At 46.3% G+C, this 20,270-nt stretch overlaps 1 protein-coding gene across 1 annotated transcript in view; it reads left to right on the top strand.

Moving 5' to 3' along the window:
- The window catches only part of Skap1 (src kinase associated phosphoprotein 1), a 292,032-nt gene that overhangs the window by 226,528 nt on the left and 45,234 nt on the right, over positions 1-20,270 (top strand). Inside the window, exons 5-8 of the mRNA XM_041665298.1 lie at positions 10,236-10,313; positions 11,875-11,958; positions 15,569-15,693; positions 18,422-18,485. Coding sequence (XP_041521232.1) covers positions 10,236-10,313; positions 11,875-11,958; positions 15,569-15,693; positions 18,422-18,485 — 351 coding nt within the window. The remainder of the gene's footprint in view (positions 1-10,235; positions 10,314-11,874; positions 11,959-15,568; positions 15,694-18,421; positions 18,486-20,270) is intronic.

Raw genomic sequence — 20,270 nt, 5'->3', positions numbered from 1 at the left:
ACTGTGTGTACACCAGACCCCTGGGGATGTGACGAGAAACAGGTGTGTAAATAGTTGCTTCACGCTGCCCTCCATCAAAGGGGCCACATTTCCCACCGGCAGCTTTTCTTTAGGCTTCAAGAAATTAAATAGCCAGCGTGGAACTCTCTGGGTTTCCTGTGTGCTCCAGAGACAGATCCTTCTTAATCTTACATCGATCTGACAGCTAATTAGAGCGCACCTTGCTTGCATCGAGTCCAGATATTTACATGGTCCAAGTTCCCTCTCCGACATCCCTTCCTCTCCTTCCAGAGAGAGTTGTCACGCAGACCCTGGCATGCCCCCCTCTTAGTACTGGACTCTTTCTTACATTGTCCCCTCTTTCTCTAGGCACTAATGCTTTATTCCTGTCCTTTCCAACACGACGTAAGCTCTCTTCCCTTGAATGCAAGATCCCTCCTCCCTGGTGTTTGCTGTCTTGGCCTACAGCTATATTCTCCCCCCACCCCCCTGAATAGTACCTTTCTGTATCCTGTTCAAGGCACTTGACAGACTTTACATGTAACTCAGGCCTCGTATAAAAACTAAGCAAAAATGTAATCATAGAGAATATTGCAGTCAAGTTCATGGTCCCTGGAAGCCCAGACTGTCGCATAAAACATCACTATGGAAAATTATATGAGAACCCAGAATAGGAGTCCGTGACTTTACATGGAGGAAATAGAGAAAGATGTGCCGGTTCAGTTTGAATGGGGTCTTCCTAGTCGGGAAATGAAAAGTTGGGAAAGACTGGGTGGTGTAAAGTGCCTGGGGCACACTCGCAAAAGCTGGGAGGGGAAAGGCAAATGAAAACCACTGTTGCCTACAGCCCAGTGTTTCTCCGTGTTTCCATGCAGAGGTGCGTGCATTTAATAGACAGTAGAGAATCCAGGGGACTTTAACCAGGAATGTGATGTGACGAGACTAGATCCAAGTTTTAGCAAGATGGCTTCTGACCACGGTGTGTTAAACAGATAGGACGTGGACCAGTTAAGTGGTGAGTGCAGAGACAGAAGAATCGGGTACTCCTGCTGTGTGCCTGTAACCCCAGCACTTGAGCAGAAGCTGGAGGGTCTCGAGTTCAAAGCCAACCTGGAAAAGCGCCTCCAGCAGAGCCACGCAAGCACTTTCTTTTGTGTTCCCTCTTCCACCTCTGGAGGTTTTGCCTTTTCTGTTTGCTTGCTGTTGATATTGGGGGACTTTAGGGGTTCTGTTTTGTGCTGGGAATTGAACCCGAAGCATCCTGCCTGTTAAGTACATGCTCTACCACAGAAGTGCATCCCCATGTCCGCAGATCAGGGGGGTAGTAGAGAAATGGATCTGGAAATGCCGTGCTGTCATCTGTTGGTAAAGATATACTCTCGAGCCGAGAGTAGTGGTGCACGCCTTTAATCCCAGAACTCAGGAGGCAGAGGCAGGAGGATCTCTGTGAGTTCGAGGCCAGCCTGGTCTACAGAGTGAATTCCAGGACAGCCAAGGCTGTGCAGAGGAACCCTGTCTCCGTAAAACAAAAAGCAAGCAAACAGAAGATATACTTGCCAGTGACATCGTCATGATGGTGCCCAGCCTCAGGCTGGAGTGAGAATGTACTGCACAGCTTGTAAAATGACAGTTGGACATTTATAAATCTGTTCTTCCTCCTTCTTAGAATAGTAAGGCCGTCTGGGGGATTGTGGTGTGAATTGGTACCAAGGCTTCTTTCTCCTTTACACTGTTGCCACTTGCTGGGGCTGAACTCCTCAAGAGACTGTGATACCAGACATAACAATATAAGGGAATCAAGCTTACATGGACTCACACACAGTCTCAGAGGCATTCGAACATCATGGTGGGAGAGGCATGGCCGAGCTCATGGCAGTGGGAGCATTCTGGGCAAGAGAAGAAGCAGAAAACCGAGCCAGAAATAAGGTCGGGTTATCACCCCCAAAAGGCCCACCCTAGAGTGCCTAATCTGCCATCCGGCTCCCTTTTCTAAAGGTTCCATAGTCTCCCCCCACCGCAAACAGCGCCACCATCTAGAGATAAATTATATAAACCCATGAGCCTATGAGGGACATTTCCAATTCAAACCATAGCACGAAATAAGGATGGATTCCTAAGACAAAAAGGAAGCTGTGGGTGCTGCGTTATAGACATCAGAGCATGCCTGGTTTGGGTGGTGTAGACTCCATGGCCTTTTTCATGCTATAACATATGTCTTCTGGCGTCCACATGTTCAGCTCACTTCCATGGATCAACTGCAGTTCTGAAGGAACCAGTTGTTTTTCTTTTCCCCCAAGGAAATAAAGTGCTTCGGAAAACCTTGATTGCATCAATTATGAAAGTGCAGATTTGTTTAGTGACTACAGACTGCGGCATAACTAAGATAAATCATGGCTTCCTTTAATTGACTTTTCTCCTTAAAAAGCATATCAGAATGCAAATGAATGGCATTATTCTAGAGAAACTCTGAATCTGTTCTTATTCTAAAATGGTTCAAAATCCATGCCCTTCGACTAAGCAGAACGTGCCAGGATACCCTGGATGAGAAGCAACAGTTACCACAAGTTAGCCCTTCTTTAAGATGAACCACTTGCACCTGCTGGAGGAAGCGGAATGTTACCATTGACTTAGCTGTCAGCTTTGGTGTGGCGAGGTTACCACCCCTGGAGCTGGAAGAGCTTTGTCCTAATAATACTTCCGCATGAGTAAGAATCTTATGGAAGGGAGGATGTGAAGGAGGGACACCCCAGAGGCTGCATGCCTCTTCTGTGTTCGTAAGAATAGGAAGGTTCTTCACTCTCTAAATATTCATTTCTACAGAGCACCTCAGATCTCCTCATTGTTGATGGAATGTTCCTCAAAGGAGATTGGTGTGTGCGTTTGCCTCAATAATCTTTTTAAACTAAGATCTCTTCCCCCAATGAACCCTATGCTGTAGCGGGGTGTCCTTCTGCCAGGGTGTCCCCTTACACCCAGCAGGGGAAGCTTTCCAAACCTTGGTGACCACATAGAGTTTTTCGAGTGTTCCATGTTGCTTCTTCTAATATTTCTCCAGTCTTAGCTTGTGTGCCCTACTGGATTTGAGACTTTGATTTTGTTCTGTATGTTCATTGATTTCTTTGATCACACATAACGAGAAAACAAAACAACCTTCCAGACCATCATAGTACATCAAAGAGTATAAGTTTATATTTCTTAAAAGGTAGGACTTAAAAGCACTTGGTGGCACACACCTCTAATCTCAGCATTCAGGGGGCTGAGACAGGAAGATCACAAGGACGAGGTCAGGTCTCACTACCTCACAAGACTGAGTCTCAAAAAAAAAAAAAAAAGATTTCCTGAATGTTGTCTTTGGAGACTGTTAAGTGTGTCATTTCAGTCATTTCACCACTGTGTCTTAATCCGTTGCCTTGCTCTGTTGCCTGGCTTCTTCCCCGTGGAGATGAGCTTGAGTCGCTGTACTGTGTTCACTCCCTGCCCTCTGTCTGCACGGGGCTTTTTCTCCACAAACACATCCATCCAGTTTAAAGCCATCTGTCGAGTGCTTTCTCTGTCTTTGGATCCTTTACATCCAAAGTCAACTGGTAATGATTTAAATCCCCTCACCTTTCATGTGTTCGTCTAAATCCCTTAATAAGCAAAGCACAGTGACAGGAAAATGTGGTGGGTTGAGTTGAGTGCCAACCCGAGTGGATGTCAACAGGACCACAGGAGGTAAAATGCTACGTGAGCGTACCACAGAGAAACAGAAGACGAACCACCAGCAACAGGAGATGTTCAGTACCACAGACAGACTACCATCGGCCAGTTCTTGAAACTTGAGAATAAGGGGGAAACAAGTTAACCCAGAAAAACAGACAAAGAACAAGGAGTAATGAACTTAGGAGAGAAGGCCACAGGGACTGGAGAGATGGCTCAGCCGGGCACCAGCTGTTCTTCCAGAGGTTGGGTTCCCAGCAGCTCACAGCTCCCTGTAACTCCATCTCCAGGGGATCTAGTGCCCTCTGCTGGCCACTGTGGGCTCCTACAAATACGTGCCATACATAAATATATCTATACGCGCGGGCACACACATGTGTGTGGGTACGTGTCCATACCTATATACGTAAATTTTTAGTTTGTTTTTTTTTTAAAAAGAAAGTATGTGTTTTTGCACAATAGACAGACTGCAGTTAGTGAGTTGGACTTAAGATGGAACCTGACTATTCCCGGCCTTCAAACACCAGATTTTCTCTACTCTCAGTAGCCAGACCCCTGGTACCGACCACATTACCTGAAAGCCATCCCCCGGTAGCTAACAGTCCTTAGACTTGGGTGCGTGTGGTTTCTTCTCAAGAGCTTGAATCAAAAGGAAGAGAAATGATGACAGAAGTCCGCAATTTAAGTTGGGAGAGAACTGGAAAAAATACACAGAGAGACACAGACACACACACACACATTTTTTCAAAATCATTGGTCTTTTCAGGTTGAGTTAGCAAGAGGCCAACCCCACTGCCTGTGGTTTGTTCTTCAAGGGCTGCAGCGTCTTTTGCAGGGAAACCGAGTGTTCTCCTGTGCTACTAGCCTTGTGCTGTACGTTGTCCACCGATTTCCCCGACTCTCTTTTCTCCGTGGGCTAGAACACAGCTGGCTAAATAGGCCGGGGCACACATACGCTCCCATGTCTGTTATTAACTGCTTTGTAGAAACGTTTCACACTCCAAAGGTCCCCATGTTGTTGCCATGAGGAAATGACTGAAGAGTCACGTTTGGCGCTAAGAGATGGAGTCCCACCCTGTCATTTTTTTATGGTTTCTGAGCGAGATGCGAGAGTTTAGAAGTATGGGGGGAGGGAGGGATGTCTGAGAATTTCCTTGATCTTCATTTGCCGTGGAAGTTGGGCAGCCATCACTTCTAAGTAACACACTTCTCTGTTGATCTTATCTTTATGGCCAAACATCCTTCGGCTAAGTGAATCTTTTCTTCATGTGGGCTGCTCAGAGAGACTTAGTTAAGTATAGTGGTGGAGATTATGACACAAATGCAATTCTGTTTCGTGCTGATACAATGTAATACATGCATAGGTTTATGCCAGAGGACCGTTTGTTCCCAGCAAACTGAAACAGTTTCTAGGTTTTTTCATCCTGATGGCCTAGCTACTATTCAGGTAGTAGATCCCCCCCTCAAAAAAAAAGTGTCTCTTTTACAATTTTATATTTAACTGTCCCTGTTTTTGCCTTTGGAATAGTAGCTTGCACAGCTGTGTGTGGCTTCTTCCTATTCTTCCCATCACTGTGGAAAACGCTTACATTCTCCTTAAGGCACAGAGCCATTCGTTGGCTCGTGGGTGTGGACCCTGATGGAGGAGTCTCCTTCCTCATCTTCCAGAGTGTGTCTCACCATGAGCGTTCCCTGGCTGCCAGGTCTTGATCAGGGCACTGGATGACACCGAAAGAGGAGCCGGTGAAAGGACACAACAGCTCCCAACCTTGGTTGCGTAGATTCAGTGAGCTAATGAGGCTAAGAGTCGGGTCTACACGGAGACCAATATTGGACGCACAGTCATGCCTGTCCAGTCAATCATACACTGGCTGGACTTGGCTGACTATCTTTTTTCATAAGCATTCTTAATTTCTTCTATAATCCCATCCCTCTGCCACCACATACACACACGCACACACACACACACTCGCACACACGCACACGCGCGCACACACGCACACACACACACACACACACGGTGCATCAGAGAAACTCAAGTGAGATAATTCACAAAGACAAAAACCCTCTCATGTATAAGAAAGCAAGGGGACCACGTCTGTTTCCGTACAAAAGCATAGCGTATAATTCCACCCCAGCCACATCGCTCTTGAGGATCTCGTTGGTGAACAACCAAGTGAGAAATTCAACCGCTCCTTCAAGGGCCCGGATTTTAGCAAGCTGAGTCTGCATCTGGGGGAGAGGAGGTGGGATGGCGCTCTCCCTGCAGGCCTAGAATTAGTGACTTGGAGTTCAGATGTCTCGGCTGCATTATGCCTTTGTTTTCGGGGTGGCGGTGTTCTTGGGTTTCACTTGGTGGAGAGAAGAGCCTCACGCTGATAATGTACTGAAAGTAAATGAAATTAAATAAGCGAAGCGGGCTCGTCACTCCTTCCTCCCCCTGGGTAATTCAATTCTAGCTCTGCCTCTGCCGACAACTCACAGGGGCTGTCTCTGTCACCCCGCTGGGGCCTGGAGTCTTAGCATCTAAATAAAAGTTTCACTCAAGCATTTTTTATGCTCCTGCCAGCAGGATCAGTGAGCTGGTGTGGGCGCATTAATGTAATATTCATACACACAGACTCTCCCCGCGCACGAGGCGATGTCTTTCCATTTTCATAATTATAAATGTTCCATAAAATGGCATTTAGATTTGCATCTAAAAAAGGAGGTTTGAATTCTAATAAGACTCTTCACATGTCTTTTATGATTCGGATTTTAACAAGAAACTCTCTTAGTTTAACAAGACCTTAAAAAAACAGAAGAAAAACCTTGTAGCAAGACATAGCTTGGAGGATCCCGGGTCTCTCAGCCCCTGTGTCTTCCATTTGAATTTGAGGCCTCAAAAAGCCAGGTTTTTTGTGAATGCCACTTGAGAGGAAAACCTCCATCAGAGCGCTTTCCCTGTTGCTGATCCTCACCTCACATGACCTCCCACCCCATGTGACCTCCCACCCCACGAAGAAGAATCAGCACCTGTTCTTGGAGGGTATTTTCAGGGGGTCTCAAATTTTGGAGGGACAGGGATGGGAGGGGTAGAAAAACCCTAGGAAAATTAGCCTTCATTTGCTGTGGTTCATCTCAGACATGTACCCCAAGACCCGTCTGGAAGGATCTATGCCCAACACAGAGTTTACTAACTGTAACTCCTACAAATGGAAACAGTTGCCCAGAGGATGGGCAGCCTGGTCTACATTGTGAGTTCCAGACCAGTCAGAGCTATATAGTGAGACCCTGTCTCAAAAACAAAAAGAAGCAGCGGGGTGGGGGTGGGGGGGAATGATGGGGGAGAGAGAGAGGAAGACAGGATGGAAGAAGATTCTATGAACAAGGAAGTTGACAAGTCAATTGAATAAAACAATAACCACATTTAAAAAAAAAAAAAAGGATTCCTGATTTTCCTGATTTATTTTTTAGGTTTTGGTGGAGTGGTGCACAAGCACACATGCATGTGTGAGTTGCACAAGTGAGTGCGGGTGTGTGCGGAGGCCGGAGCCAGTGGCAGTTGGAAGCCGCTGAACCTGAGTGCCAGGAAGCCAAGGCTAGAACCCCCTAAAAGCAGCACACACTCTTAAGCCCATACCATCTCTCCAACCTCCAATCTTATGTTTGTGGGTTTTCTAAGACTTTTACTTTTATGTGTATGAATGTTTGTGTGCATGTATGTATGTGCGCCCCATAAGGGCCTGGTACCTACAGAGGCCAGAGAAAGGTACCATCCTAAGCCAGGTGTAGTGGTGCACACCTTTAATCCCAGCACTCGGGAGGCGGAGGCTGGCAGACCTCTGAGTTCGAGGCCAGCCTGGTCTACAAGAGTGAGTTCCAGGACAGCCAGTCTGTATAATGTTACTTGTATGTATGTTTTCGGGGATGGCCATTTGGCACTGGACAACCAATTAATGTTTTCTTCCCTGGCAAAGACCACCTCTCCCACACCCAGCTCTCCTCGGCTGCCTGACTTTGTGTAGGGTTAAGGTCTTCTGGGCATTTCCCTGACCAGTTTGGCAGGTCCAATGGTGTCATTCTTATTCAGCTCACATTGGGGGACAGTTCTGTTGCTGAGACTTGATGTGTGTGGCTTCTGATGTCACTAGGAAACACAGCCTCGCAGCAAAGTCCCTGGTCCTGCTCTCACAGTCTTTCCGCCCCCTTTCCTGCAGTGCTCCCTCAGTATTTGGGACAGGAGTGTTTTGTGGGTGTCGTCAGTGAGACTGGGCTCCACAACTCTGCATTTGGATTGGTTGTGCTTTTCTGGAGTGCTTTCCACCTGTTGCAAAGAGAAGGTTCCTGGATAAGGAGTGAAGACTACACCTACCTGGGGAATAAGGACAAACGTTTGTAGATTCGCATTACGAATGATGCTGGTTTAGTTAGAGGTTGTAAATTTTCCTCCAGTAACCTTGATTTTACTAGGACCAAATAGTCGGCTAGGTTTCTACCACGAGGGATAATTTCCCTCTTGTTGAACAGGTCTTAAGCCCAACTTAAGAACTGCTGGTTACCGCCAAGGTACATACATGTACCACACATGTGGTTATTGTGCCCTGCTGGTCATCAGTCTGGTTCCTGAGCATCATAGCTGGCTAGGGCTGTTGTCTGACTCTCTCCTTTGGACCTTTCATTGTGTTGTCAGAATTTTTTAAAGAAATAATATTTTTGATTGATTCTTTGAAAATTATATAGATGGGAAATTGTATAAAGTTGAATAATGAGATCACTTACTGCTTTTGCAGAAGACCTGAGTTCAGGTCACAGCTCCCACATCAGGCAGCTCACAACTGTCTGTGACTCCGGGTCCAACGGATCCAGTGCCCTCTTCTGCCCTCAGCAAGGACCTGATGCACATAAACTCAAACAGGCACACATACAATTAAGCAAAAATAAATTTTTAAATGAACATTGTATAAATGTAAATACAGTATATTTTTAATGATTTTCTTTCTAAATTTTCAAGTCAACCTGTAAAACATTTGGGTTGGAAAACTAAAAAGTAAACACTAAGCTTCTTTTAGCCCATGCTTTAATTAAGAACTGTAAAGTCGGGGCCAGTGATATGGATCTGCAGTCAAAGGCACTTATTATAGAGTCTGACTCCCCGAGTTCAATCCCCAGGACCCTGCATGGTAGGGGAGAGCACACACACTAAATAAACATAATTTTTAAAAATGTGATATTAGGCCAGGGTTGTAGCTTAGTGGTAGAGCACACACTGGAGAAGAAAGGAGAAGACAGGAGCAGCAAGGAGAGGGGAATGGAGAGTTGTGGTTTTCTAGAGCTTTTAGTCGAGGTAGACACAGTGGTTCGTGCTTACAGACACTTGGGTTGTGGAGACAGAAGGGTTACAGGAGCCAGCACAGTTTAAATAAATAAATGCAGAGGCTATTGTTTTATTTTTTTTATTATTATTAAGAAGTCACTTCTTGCCTCAATGTTTTGCCCCTCCTTTCTGTGAAGCAAGTATAATCCCCAGGCAGAAAGATGAATTAGGACTTTGGCATCCCAATAAATTTGTACCTAAGGAGGCCATTAAAAGCCAAGAATGTCACTGTCCTGCAGTTAAAGGTTCGTGTCAGCCCCAAGGTCTTCTTTTTTACTAAAGCTTCTATGATTCTGAAACACACAAACACACGCATACAACGTACTTTGAAAACTCCAAGATCTGGTCATTGTTGCCAAATTCACCTTGCATAGCCCTTCGCGTGAACGCCACAAAAGCCATGTTCTCTGGAATAGCTGTCCAGGTGAAACACACTGAGACGATGACTCAGTAGGCAAACCGCTCTGTGTACATGGGAGGACCAGAATTCGGATCCCTGGAACCCACACAAAAGCTGGACAAGGTTACACTAGTCTGTGAGCCCAGCACTGGGGTGTGGAGACAACCACATTCCCTAGAGTTCAGTAGCCAACGTAGCCTATAGGTGAGCTTCCGGTTCCCAAAGAGACCTGCCTTAAAAATTAAGACGGAATGTAATAGAGAAAGACGCCCAGTGTTGACCTCTGACATTCGTATGTGCACATGCACACACACACACACACAGAAATAATGACAACAAAACCCACAAGTGGCTGTGCCTTTATTGTCCCTTTTGAAATGGCGGTGTGCATGGAGAGTCCATTACTCGCTGGAGCCTGTCCTTCCTGGTTGCGATTCATTTGACTTTTGATTATCTCCGTGTGGATTACCCAATTTAGAGCTCACAGCCACTGCAAACCCCTCGTTCCCCAGAGTCCTCTTCTTGCCAATCAGTTCATATTTAGGCTCCCTCCCCTTACCACAAGTTAATGTATGGTTAGCCATTTTAAGCAATATTAGCATTAGATATAATTAGGAAGAAAATTAACTGTTTCCCCTAATCATATAGAAATTGTTGTATTTTGTGCTACGTTTAAACAATTACCCTTCCGGACTCCATCATTAATGTGAATAATCTAAAGTAGCTTAAATGGAAATTCTACCGGGTTTAAACAAAGCGTTTTACTATCGTTCCTTTTAGGAGTGGAAAACATCTTAAGAGGGGCCCAGGAGCTGGATAACATCATCAAGCAGGGATACTTGGAGAAGAAAAGCAAAGGTATTAATCGAACCCATGAAGAGTGGGCCATTCCAGGAGGGGGGGAGGGAAGAAGGGAGGGAGATGTTGCTAGACTATAGGATGCCTTCCTGGCGCTGTGCTAGGCCAATGTAAGGCAAAGGCCAGGAAATGAAAGAAGTGTAGTACTAGTTAGTCGGTTTCAACCTAATAGAGAGGGCCCAAATCTTCAGCCATCTGGGGGGCTTTATTGGGATTGAAACTAGCCCAGCTATGGCATCTTTAATGGCATGTGGGAGGCAGAGACAGTCAGATCTTTACGAGTTGGGTGGGTGGATGGATGGATAGATGGATGGATGATATTCTTGTCCTCATCTCTCAGTGTGCTCCCACAAAGAGTGACACTTTAGCCAGGGAGTGGTGGTGGCACACACCTTTAATCCCAGCACTTTGGAGGTGGAGGCAAGTGGCTCTCTGGGTTTAAATCCAACCTGGTCTACAGAGTAAGTTCCAGGACAGCCAAGGCTACACAAAGAAACTGTGTCTTGCCAAAAAAAAAAAAAAAAGAAAGAAAGAAAGAAAACTGTTTTTTTTCCAAGAATGTAGTCTTTCCAAGTGTGAAGCAACCTGCTTCCAAATTTCAGACATGCCCAGCTCCTGACCCTTTAAGTCATTCAATTAAAATAGGTGCTACAAGGGCCAGAGTTCTTAATGTTCAACAAGCAAATTGGCTTATCACACATTCTCAAAAAGAAAAAGAAGAGCTGGGCAGTGGCGGCGCATGCCTTTAATCGAGCACTCAGGAGGCAGAGACAGGCGGATCTCTGTGAGTTTGAGGTCAGCCTGGTCTACAAGAGCTAGTTCCAGGACAGACCCCAAAGCTACAGAAAAACCCTGTCTCAAAAAACAAAAATGAACAAAATAATAAAGAGAGAGAAAAAGAAAGGGAAGGGAGGGAGGGAGAGAGAGGCAGAGAGAGAAAGGGAGGGAGAGAGAGACAGAGAGAGAGTCAGAGAGAGAGAGAGTCAGAGAGAGAGAGTCAGAGAGAGAGAGAGAGAGTCAGAGAGAGAGAGAGAGAGAGAGAGAGAGAGCAAGCCCATCTCCTGGCCATGGCATGTAGGACCTGGAGTATCGTCATTTTGGTTCACAGAAAGCAACACATAAGGAAATACTAGCAGTTGGGTATAATGACACATGCCTATAATCCCAGCACTAGAGAGGCTGAGGCAAGAGGAAAGCCATTAGTTTCAGGCCAGCCCGGATTACCCAGGGAGACTCTGTCTCCAAAAGGCAAATAAACGAAGATATCATAGAAAGTTTGAAAAACGCAGGGTGAGCTGTGAGCCTAGAGAAAGCTAGCTAGATGAAAAGTCAGCCGTGGAGGCAGGGAGGAACAAGCTTCCTGAGACCCTGGGCCCGGGATGGAGTTCACCCTCACCACTCAGTCACTACGGGGTAACCTGTGGGAGTGAAAAGAAGGGTTTTACAGTCCATTAACCTGGGAAATAAAACGATAACCCACTCGACTGTGCTGCTGGGTTTTACAGACTCTTGGGCGATTCTAGTTACCTGAATTTATGTCTCTTCTCTCCCTTCCGCGTAGATCATAGCTTCTTTGGGTCAGAGTGGCAGAAGCGATGGTGTGTTGTCAGCAGAGGCCTCTTCCTCTACTATGCTAATGAGAAAAGTAAGTGTTCTCCGTTTCCACAGCAGCTCCCTCGCTCCTGGATGCCAGCGCTTCGTAAATTCTCCAGCACTTAGATGTCTAGATAACAGTCCTTAACTAACACCCAGACAGCGAGGTGCTTAAAAAGAAATAGACCTGGGTAACTAACGCCTTGCCCACCACCAAAAACACAGACCAGTTTAGCACTGTTTTCCTCTTTAAACACTAAGTGGGGTCAAAATATGGAATACAGGTCTGTAGCCCCGGTTCTTTACAGCGAGATGGGAGGCAGACATTATAATGAGATAAAAGTCAGAAATTACAGGAAGATGGGAGGCGAAAGCAGAAGAATCCCCCAGAACCGTTAGACTGGCTAGCCTGATGTACACAGCAGCAAGCAAGATTCCCTGTCTCAAGCAGGTGGACGACAAGAACCAACACCAAAGGCCATGCCCTTACCTCCAGCGTGCACTGTGGCACGCATGTGCCTGCACTCACCAACAGGACCACACGCATACATACACATGCAAGTGAGAACACTTATACACACAGCAGTGTTAAAACAAGACAAACAACAGCAAGGAAAAAATTAAGGCGCCAGGCAGGATAGCACACTCCTGCAATCCCAGCACTTGGAAGGCTGAGGCAAGAGGAACGCATGTTGAAGGAAGACTAGCCTGAGCTAATGTAGCGAGACTCTGTAGCCAAGAACGGGAGCTAAAACTCGGTGGCAGAGCAGTTGCCTGGTGTACACGAGGACCTGAATTCAATTCCTACCACCACACACAAAATAATAATATAATGACAATAATTCGGAGAAAGATTTAAGCAGTGTTTAGCAATAGCCCACAAGTAGACTCTTAGGGCTCAAACTTTCCAAGAGCATATTCACAACTATCGGGAATTAGTAGTCCCGTGGACATCACTGGAGCCACAGATTGTTGAAGCCTAAATAGTTGTTGTACCCAAGAGACACCTTCAGCCAGATGGCAGCAGTAACAGCCGAGCGTTGACTCAGAGGCAGTGCCTTAATGAGCCACCGCGTGCCGTCCCTAGAAGACTGCTCATCCCTCTGAACACAGCTACTTAGGCTCTGAGAGGGAAGAGAGGGTTTCAGCACACAGTTGTGGGAGCTACAAATAAATACAAACTAAATGTTAGTATTGTAGGCCGGGCAGTGGTGGCGCACACCTGTAATCCCAACACTCAGGAGGCAGAGGCAGGAGGAGCTCTGTGAGTTCAAGGTCAGTCTGATCTACAAAGGGACTTCCAGAGTTGTTACACAGAGAAACCCTGCCAAAAAAAAAAAACAAAAAATAAAAACTAAACAAAATGAATGCCAGCTCCTGAAGAGGAGACAGGAGGGAGAGGAGATGAGCCAAGTGCTCCAAGGGGCTTCCTTGGGCTCTGCCACTTTCATGCAGAGACCAATGGCTACAAAGGCCTTAGATTTGCCTTCCAGGTGCTGTCTGCCCCCCTTCCTTTCTAAACGGCATCCTCCTGAGCCTAGACACCTAGCCTGAGAACAGGCTCCCGGCACCTTTGGCACAACCATAGCAGAATGAGCTACAGTTTGGTAGTGACCTGGAGTCCTTAGGACCTGTTGACTTTGTGAGGTTTGCCTCACCCTACCCCTGCTCCTGTCGCTGACTTCACCTTTGGACCGTCGTGGATTCCTCAGAATCTTTCCCACTCAGGGATACTGGGAGCTGACGGCGGTGTGCTGGAAGCTCTGTGTGTAGAAGCTCTGTGGCCTGCAGCCCCCAGCTCACTTGCAAGTTCAGCGAGTGTGGGTTCTCGCCTGGAGGTACAGCTCAATTGGTAGATGCTTGCCTAGCATGCATGAAGCCCTGGGTTCGATCCTCAGCACTGCATAAAACCAGCGTGATGGTGCATGCCTGCAATCTCAGCACTCATGAGGTGGAGTGTGGAGGGTCAGGAGTTCAAGGCCATTCTCAGCTATGTAGTAGCCGAAGGCCAGCCTGGGCTTTATAAGACTCTGAAAAACTTGGCTAATTGATTAATTAGCTAATTCTAGACCTACAAAGCAGTCGCTCTGTTCTTCAAACTAGTATGATATTTGAACCACTATAAAACTGTCCATCATTCCCCTTGCATTTAAATAAGTGGTTGGGGTGCTGGGTAAAGTACGCCATGGTTAAGAACACTTATTGCTCTTGCAAAGGACCTAAGTTCAGCTCCTAGCACCCATGCGGTATCCCATAGCCATCCGTAACCCCAGTTCCAAGAGATCTGATATCCTCTTCCGGCTTCTGAAGACACCAGACATACTCATGGTACACATATATGCATGCAAGCAAAACACTCAGACATGCAGAATTAAAATAAATGTCTTTTAAAAATGCTGAGAAGTCTTGGCATATCTGGGTATAAAGCCAAGTCTGTTCATTCAGAACTCAGGTCTTACGGTAAGAGGGGAGGGGGAGAAAACAGAGAGCAAGAGGCTTGGAAACTTTTATTGACCATTTTGCCGTCAGGGTGAAATAAAATAAAACCAAAGCAACAACAAAACATTTTAGTGGCCAGTTAGAGCAAGGAGGGATACTTTAGCACAGAAGATTCTGGTGTCAGAAAGCACTGTTGCATGGCTTCCCCTCTCTCCAGCCACTCCTTATCGTGTCCAGGACATTTTCTCAGCGGGTAGCGTGTTTGTGTCTTTCTTTTAGCTCAACCAAGTAAAAATAGAACCTTTCCCTCTCTCTCGCTCTCCCCTCCCCCGGTTTGTCCTTCAGTTGCCACCGTTATCATCCAAAGACATCTGAGGCCCTGGGTTCAGTCTTCAGCCCTGGATGGGGTGAGAGAAAGACTCAATTCTAATTCCCTCCGCCTGACAGAGGGCACCGACATCATCCAGTCACTGCGGTTTCTGCCCTCGACATGTTCTGTCTGAACCACAGAACACGGGCACAACCTCTCCCAGGGACATAGGGGAGAGTCCGATATTGTAATTTTTTTTTTTTTTTTAGAATAGAGGTGACTGGCAGAGTGGCATCTCTTTCCCTTCTTTAGGGTCCCTTTCTCCTTGTTTCCTTCCTCATCCTCTCCTGATGCATTACGTGGCTACTTCCCGGTTTACCTCTTGGAAGAGGATCCAGCGCTGAGTTTGAATTATTCTTCCTCCAGCATAAATCCCCTCCTAGCTCACAGGGGAGGGGAGCAAGCGATTGAGGTAGGGTATGGAAGGAGATTCAGGGACTTGAGGATAACCCCCTGTGCTGCTGTGCCCCTCCTTAAACGTGAACTCTGCTGGCCCTGATAATAATGTTTGGGCTCTGTAATAGCTTTCGAGAGCCCCGCATTTACAACCACTCTCCCTGCTGTAATAACTCCCGCTCTCGGTTATTATAGATCTCTTAACATTCTAATAAATTCCCCGTCTCTCTTGTACACTTTTGGTAAAATAACCTTTCATGTTGGATTTCCCTTGCTTGGTGCTCTTCTGTCTGACTGTAGCCTCTTCCCAGGCGTTCCTAATAACCTTTCTCCGACAGCTGTGGTTCCTCGGGGATGTGACAGCTGTTTGTGCTTTTTCTTTTCCATCCCAGAGAAGATGCCTTCCCTTTAGCTGTTGTGTCTCTCTAGAGATGCAGGGAGCTTTGCTCTTTTGCAGGCAAGCAGCCCAAAGGGACCTTCTTCATTAAGGGCTACAGTGTCCGCATGGCCCCCCACCTGCGAAAAGACTCCAAGAAAGAAGCATGCTTCGAGCTGACTTCCCAGGATAGACGCAGCTATGAGGTAGGTTGGCCTGGTGATCTTTATTAGCCTTGCATTTTCCCTTGCTGCTGCATGTGAGCGCATGGTCGCTGTCACTCTGCTGGATTCCATCCTCCGTGCTCATTTCTCCCCCGTTAAGACCTGCTCTCCGGCTCCATCCTCTGCTGTGTCATGCCCCTCCCCTCTCATCTGTTGCTATGCTCGCCCTAGATACCACATTTACCTGGCTTTTATCTCTTTACCCCTCCCCTCTCTTCCCAGTATCATCCCACAGGTGAGAGTCTTGTTTATTGCAACCCACCCACAGCCCAATTCCTTACTCAAAGGCTGATTTCACGACTGTGTTTCCTATTCTGTTTTTCCAACTGGTCAACTTTATGTCCTTCCATGAAACCCAAAATAAGCAACATGTAACTACAGAGTGAAAAATAATTTTCCCATGTTTGCCTTTCTGTCCAAAACCTCCCCACTGGGAGTGGATTTGCTGAGTCTCTAGGATTTCCAAACCCTTAATGGCAAGGGTTTCTGAGGCGAGATAGTAAAGTCTGAGGGCCTACAAAGTCTTGTCAATGAGAGACTTATTCCTCATTATGGTAATTTTATATATTTTTGAATGTTCACTACTCCTTTTTAAAACAATTAAAACTATGTCTGAGTGAATATATTGATGTTCATGAGGTATGTGTTTTACGTGTATGTATATTGTCTGTTCATTTGTAGATAATCTTTATTTTATCACATCTTCACTAAAGGTAGGTAACTGAACTTTAGGAAGAAGAAAAAATGCATTCAAAAATTAAACTAAAAATTTAAAGAACCCTTTGGCTTTTCCAATTCTCCTCAGCACTCAACTTTTTGCCCTTGATAGTGTCTTCACCATTAATTTGATAAAATGATCTATGTATTCATTATGCAATGTCTAGATGTTTTAAAATTTAACTGAAACTTCGTTATAGTTTCCTTTATAGACATTATGTAACCAATGTATGCACTCAGAATGTTTCTAAGCTATTTTTATTATTAAATTTTAAGATTGCTTCATCCAGATGAAAGTTTATGTGAAAAGTTCAAGCCAGTATCCCTAGAGACACTTCCTAGAACTGTGTCTTTCAGAAGCCATGAATATGCTAGCGAGATGACTTAGATGGCTCATGGTTGCTGCACAACCATGGAAACCCGAGTTCAAATCCAGAACCCATGTAACAAGCCAGATACAGTCCCACGCACTTCTTTAAGCCCAGCGCCATGGTGAATAGACTCAGGGATGGCTGGGGCTTGCTGAGTGCCCGGAGTGCCAGTCCAGCCTAAAACATGAGCTCAAGGGTCAGGGAGAGACTCTGCCTCAAAGGAGTAATGTTGAAAGTGATAGAGGAAAACGCCAGTGCCCTCTGGCCTCTGCGTGTAGGCAACGTATATGTGAACTTGTACACACACACACAAATGGGGGGGGGAGAGAGAGAGAGAGAGAGAGAGAGAGAGAGAATGATAAAGCATGAACCTATATTTCTTAAGCAGCATGTACTTTTTTTTTTTTTTTTAGTTTTTTGAGACAAGGTTTCTCTGTGTAGCCCTAGCTGTCCTGGAACTAGCTCTTGTAGACCAGGCTGGTCTCAAACTCACAGAGATCCACCTGCCTCTGCCTACTGAGTGCTGGAATTAAAGGTGTGCGCCACCACTGCCCTGCTTACAGCATGTACTTTTATTGAACCCTGGTGACCAGAGAATTAAAATGTTCTTTCATCTCAAGTTGATTCATTTTAAAAATTACCAAGGGTTGGTGCTTGGCCAGTCTGTTTTGTGGTCTGTTGGCTGCCTGTCTTTGGTCCGTTGACTCTCAACCATCACTCTGAGCCATGGGTTCTTCCTTTGGTCCGTTCTTCCTCTCTGTATTTATTCCCACAGCCATCACCGTAGCCGAGTCCCTGTCACCTCACCCAAGGCTACTCAAACAGCTGTCTAATTGGTTGTCAGTCTCCAGGTGTCCTATTCCAACCCTTCCGAGCCACAGCCACTGAAAGAATCACCCTTACTCTGCAAGAACTGGTAGTGACTTCCTGCTGCCTATATCTTCAGTCTAGGCAGAGCTCCCTGCCTGACCCTCTTGCTCTCCCCCTGTACCTGTTCTGATCTGCTTGCGGCCACGCCTCTGACCTTCTCACTGCTCACGTGGCTCCTATGGCTGAAGTGTTCATCTTCCTACCTTGCTTTCCACCAACTATCTAAAAAACCAACCCAAACAACATTGCTTCAGCAATCACAAGAAGTGCTCCCTGCCTCTTCTCAGCATCCTGCTGCAGGGTGGGCATCTAGCTCCTTGGTAGAATACTTAACTTGGCATGTGCGAGGCCCCAAGTACCAGCCCTAACACCGGAAAACAAACCGCCTTGCTGTCAAAGGCCCCGCCCTTGGAATATTCCCATCTCATGTCCATGCTGATTTGGTTTGTTTGGTTTTCTTTTTTCTTCCTATGAACTTTTCTCCCATAAATCTCTGATGAAGAAGTAATCAGATGAATGTACAAAAGCGTAAATGTCCTGACTCCAAGCGGTCCTCCCTGGCCTGGAGAATTGCCGAAGGCAGAAGCAGCTGCGTGAAATGTCTTGGCCTTTTTTTCTGAGTCATAAGGAGATGGAGAACCCTAAGTTCCAGGCTCGAGTCTGAAACCCGGATTCCTTTGAGTCTGTCTAGCAGGAGTCCTGGCAGTTCTAGTGAAGGTGACGATTAAATTAATCCCCTTACTTTTCTCCAGTTTACAGCTCTTAATCCAGCTGAAGCCAGAGACTGGGTGGATCAAATAAGTTTCTTGCTAAAAGGTAAGAGCCACCATTTCAAGTATGTATGCTATGTGAGTAGATTTGCAGTCGAAGTTACGTTTTGAAAGTTTAATCTAAAGGTTTCGGTATGTGATTTTCCTGACCCTCTAGTCTCGCCCAGACACATTGCCCTTATTTATAAGAGCAAATATGGATGAGAAGGCGAGGCAGTCATCTGGAGATCACCTCTGACGTCATAGCTTACAAGTCCTCATTTGGGAAAGGTTCTGAAATCCAGCTTAGCCTAAGTCACTGTCTGCCAGCCTTTTTTATTCTGGGAGGGTAAATCATAATAGCCATCGTCTAGTTGAGATCCAGAACCTTCCACCTCCTCCTCCTCCTCTTTTTTTTTTGTTTTTGTTTTTGTTTAGTAGAGTTCTAGACTCATCTTAGTGGTCATCAGGGACGCTGGACATTAAAAATAAATTGCTGTTTCCCAAGCCACAGTAAAATGTTCCTTGCCTTGGGATGGCAAAGTCCCACCTGAAGAGGTTAAATGGCTGTTCTTAGAGTACCCTCTACTGGCCAGCCTGCAGGCCTGGCGCAGCAGCCCAGTGGCCCAGGAAGCCTTGCCTGGGAGTGGCCTAGCAGGTAGATCTGACCTAAGGGGACCCTCATAGACCATGGCAGCAGGACCCTGCCTCAGCAAACCATAAAAACACCAACGTTGTGCATGGCCCACGATACAGAGAGGAGCACAGCCACCCCAAATCACCAAGCTTTCTTATCACGGTTTATTATTCTGCCATAAGATTTTATTGTGGATCAAAAGAAGGAAGCACCGGAGCCTTAATTACAAGAATTGCCTCTTTCGCTCACTGAGACCTCTGCTAGCACAAAAACAAACCATGGCGTGCCCCCGACAGCATCGCGTATAATAGACCGGAACTAGGCAAACACGAGCGTGGATGGTGAGGCTACTCTCATCTAGGTGCCTAGGATTTATGCGTGTAATATACCCCTAAGTGTGTAAACCTCCATAAAACTCAATGCAGCTTTATTGAGCTGTACCCTGTGGTACTTTCAGAATCTCACATTGAAGAAATTATTCATTCCAATTTTATTTTAAAACAAACCAAATAATAACATATGGTTGAAGCCGCAAATGCGCCTTTGATCCTTCCCGCGTAGGAAGTTGCCAGAATTCCAATGAAATGTGTTGGGAAATCGTTATTAAAAGCCTAATCAAGCCAAACAGTTTTATTGTGTTTTGAAATGAACTGTTCGAGTCTCTCTACCCTTTCCCTCCCCAGGGTGCACTCAGCGTACTCACGGGGTCCTGCAGAGGCCCCTCAGTGGGGGTTTCCAAGACAGAGAATGAGCTTCCCCCGCCCCCACCAGAATTGAAACCAATCTTCCTCCCTGCCCTGGTGCTGCCATAATGGCTGAACATCCTCTACTCAGTGACCCCTCAGCCAGGCCATAAAAGGACACGGACACTGTGCCGTTTAGCCGGTCCATTTGGTTGCATGACGGTTGCGTTTCTCCACACCCCCGTTTCTTTTCTTCTGCTGCTTCCCCCCCACACACACCCCATGTTTGTCCCCTCTCCACAAACAAACTTGTCTAAATTCTGCAACGAGATCATTGGGAGATGAGCTTCCGAGAGCTCAGACTCCACCTTAGATGTCCTGGCTCTGTCGCCTTAGAGGACCCGGGCCATCACTCACCCATCTGGTTTTCTGCTTGGTGAGCAGAGCATGGCACCCTGGCAGTGCCCCGTCGGGCCTATCTTCTTTGCTTCACCTTGTGTTTTCGCTCACGCACCCATACTTTTCAGGGCTG

Source organism: Microtus oregoni, unplaced genomic scaffold (genome assembly GCF_018167655.1).
Source record: "Microtus oregoni isolate MIOR12 unplaced genomic scaffold, Mior012 000015F_ref0000493, whole genome shotgun sequence".
In the NCBI taxonomy this organism is placed as follows: Eukaryota; Metazoa; Chordata; class Mammalia; order Rodentia; family Cricetidae; genus Microtus; species Microtus oregoni.
The sequence above is the reverse complement of the archived record's forward strand: the minus strand, read 5'-3'. Positions and strand labels throughout refer to the sequence as shown.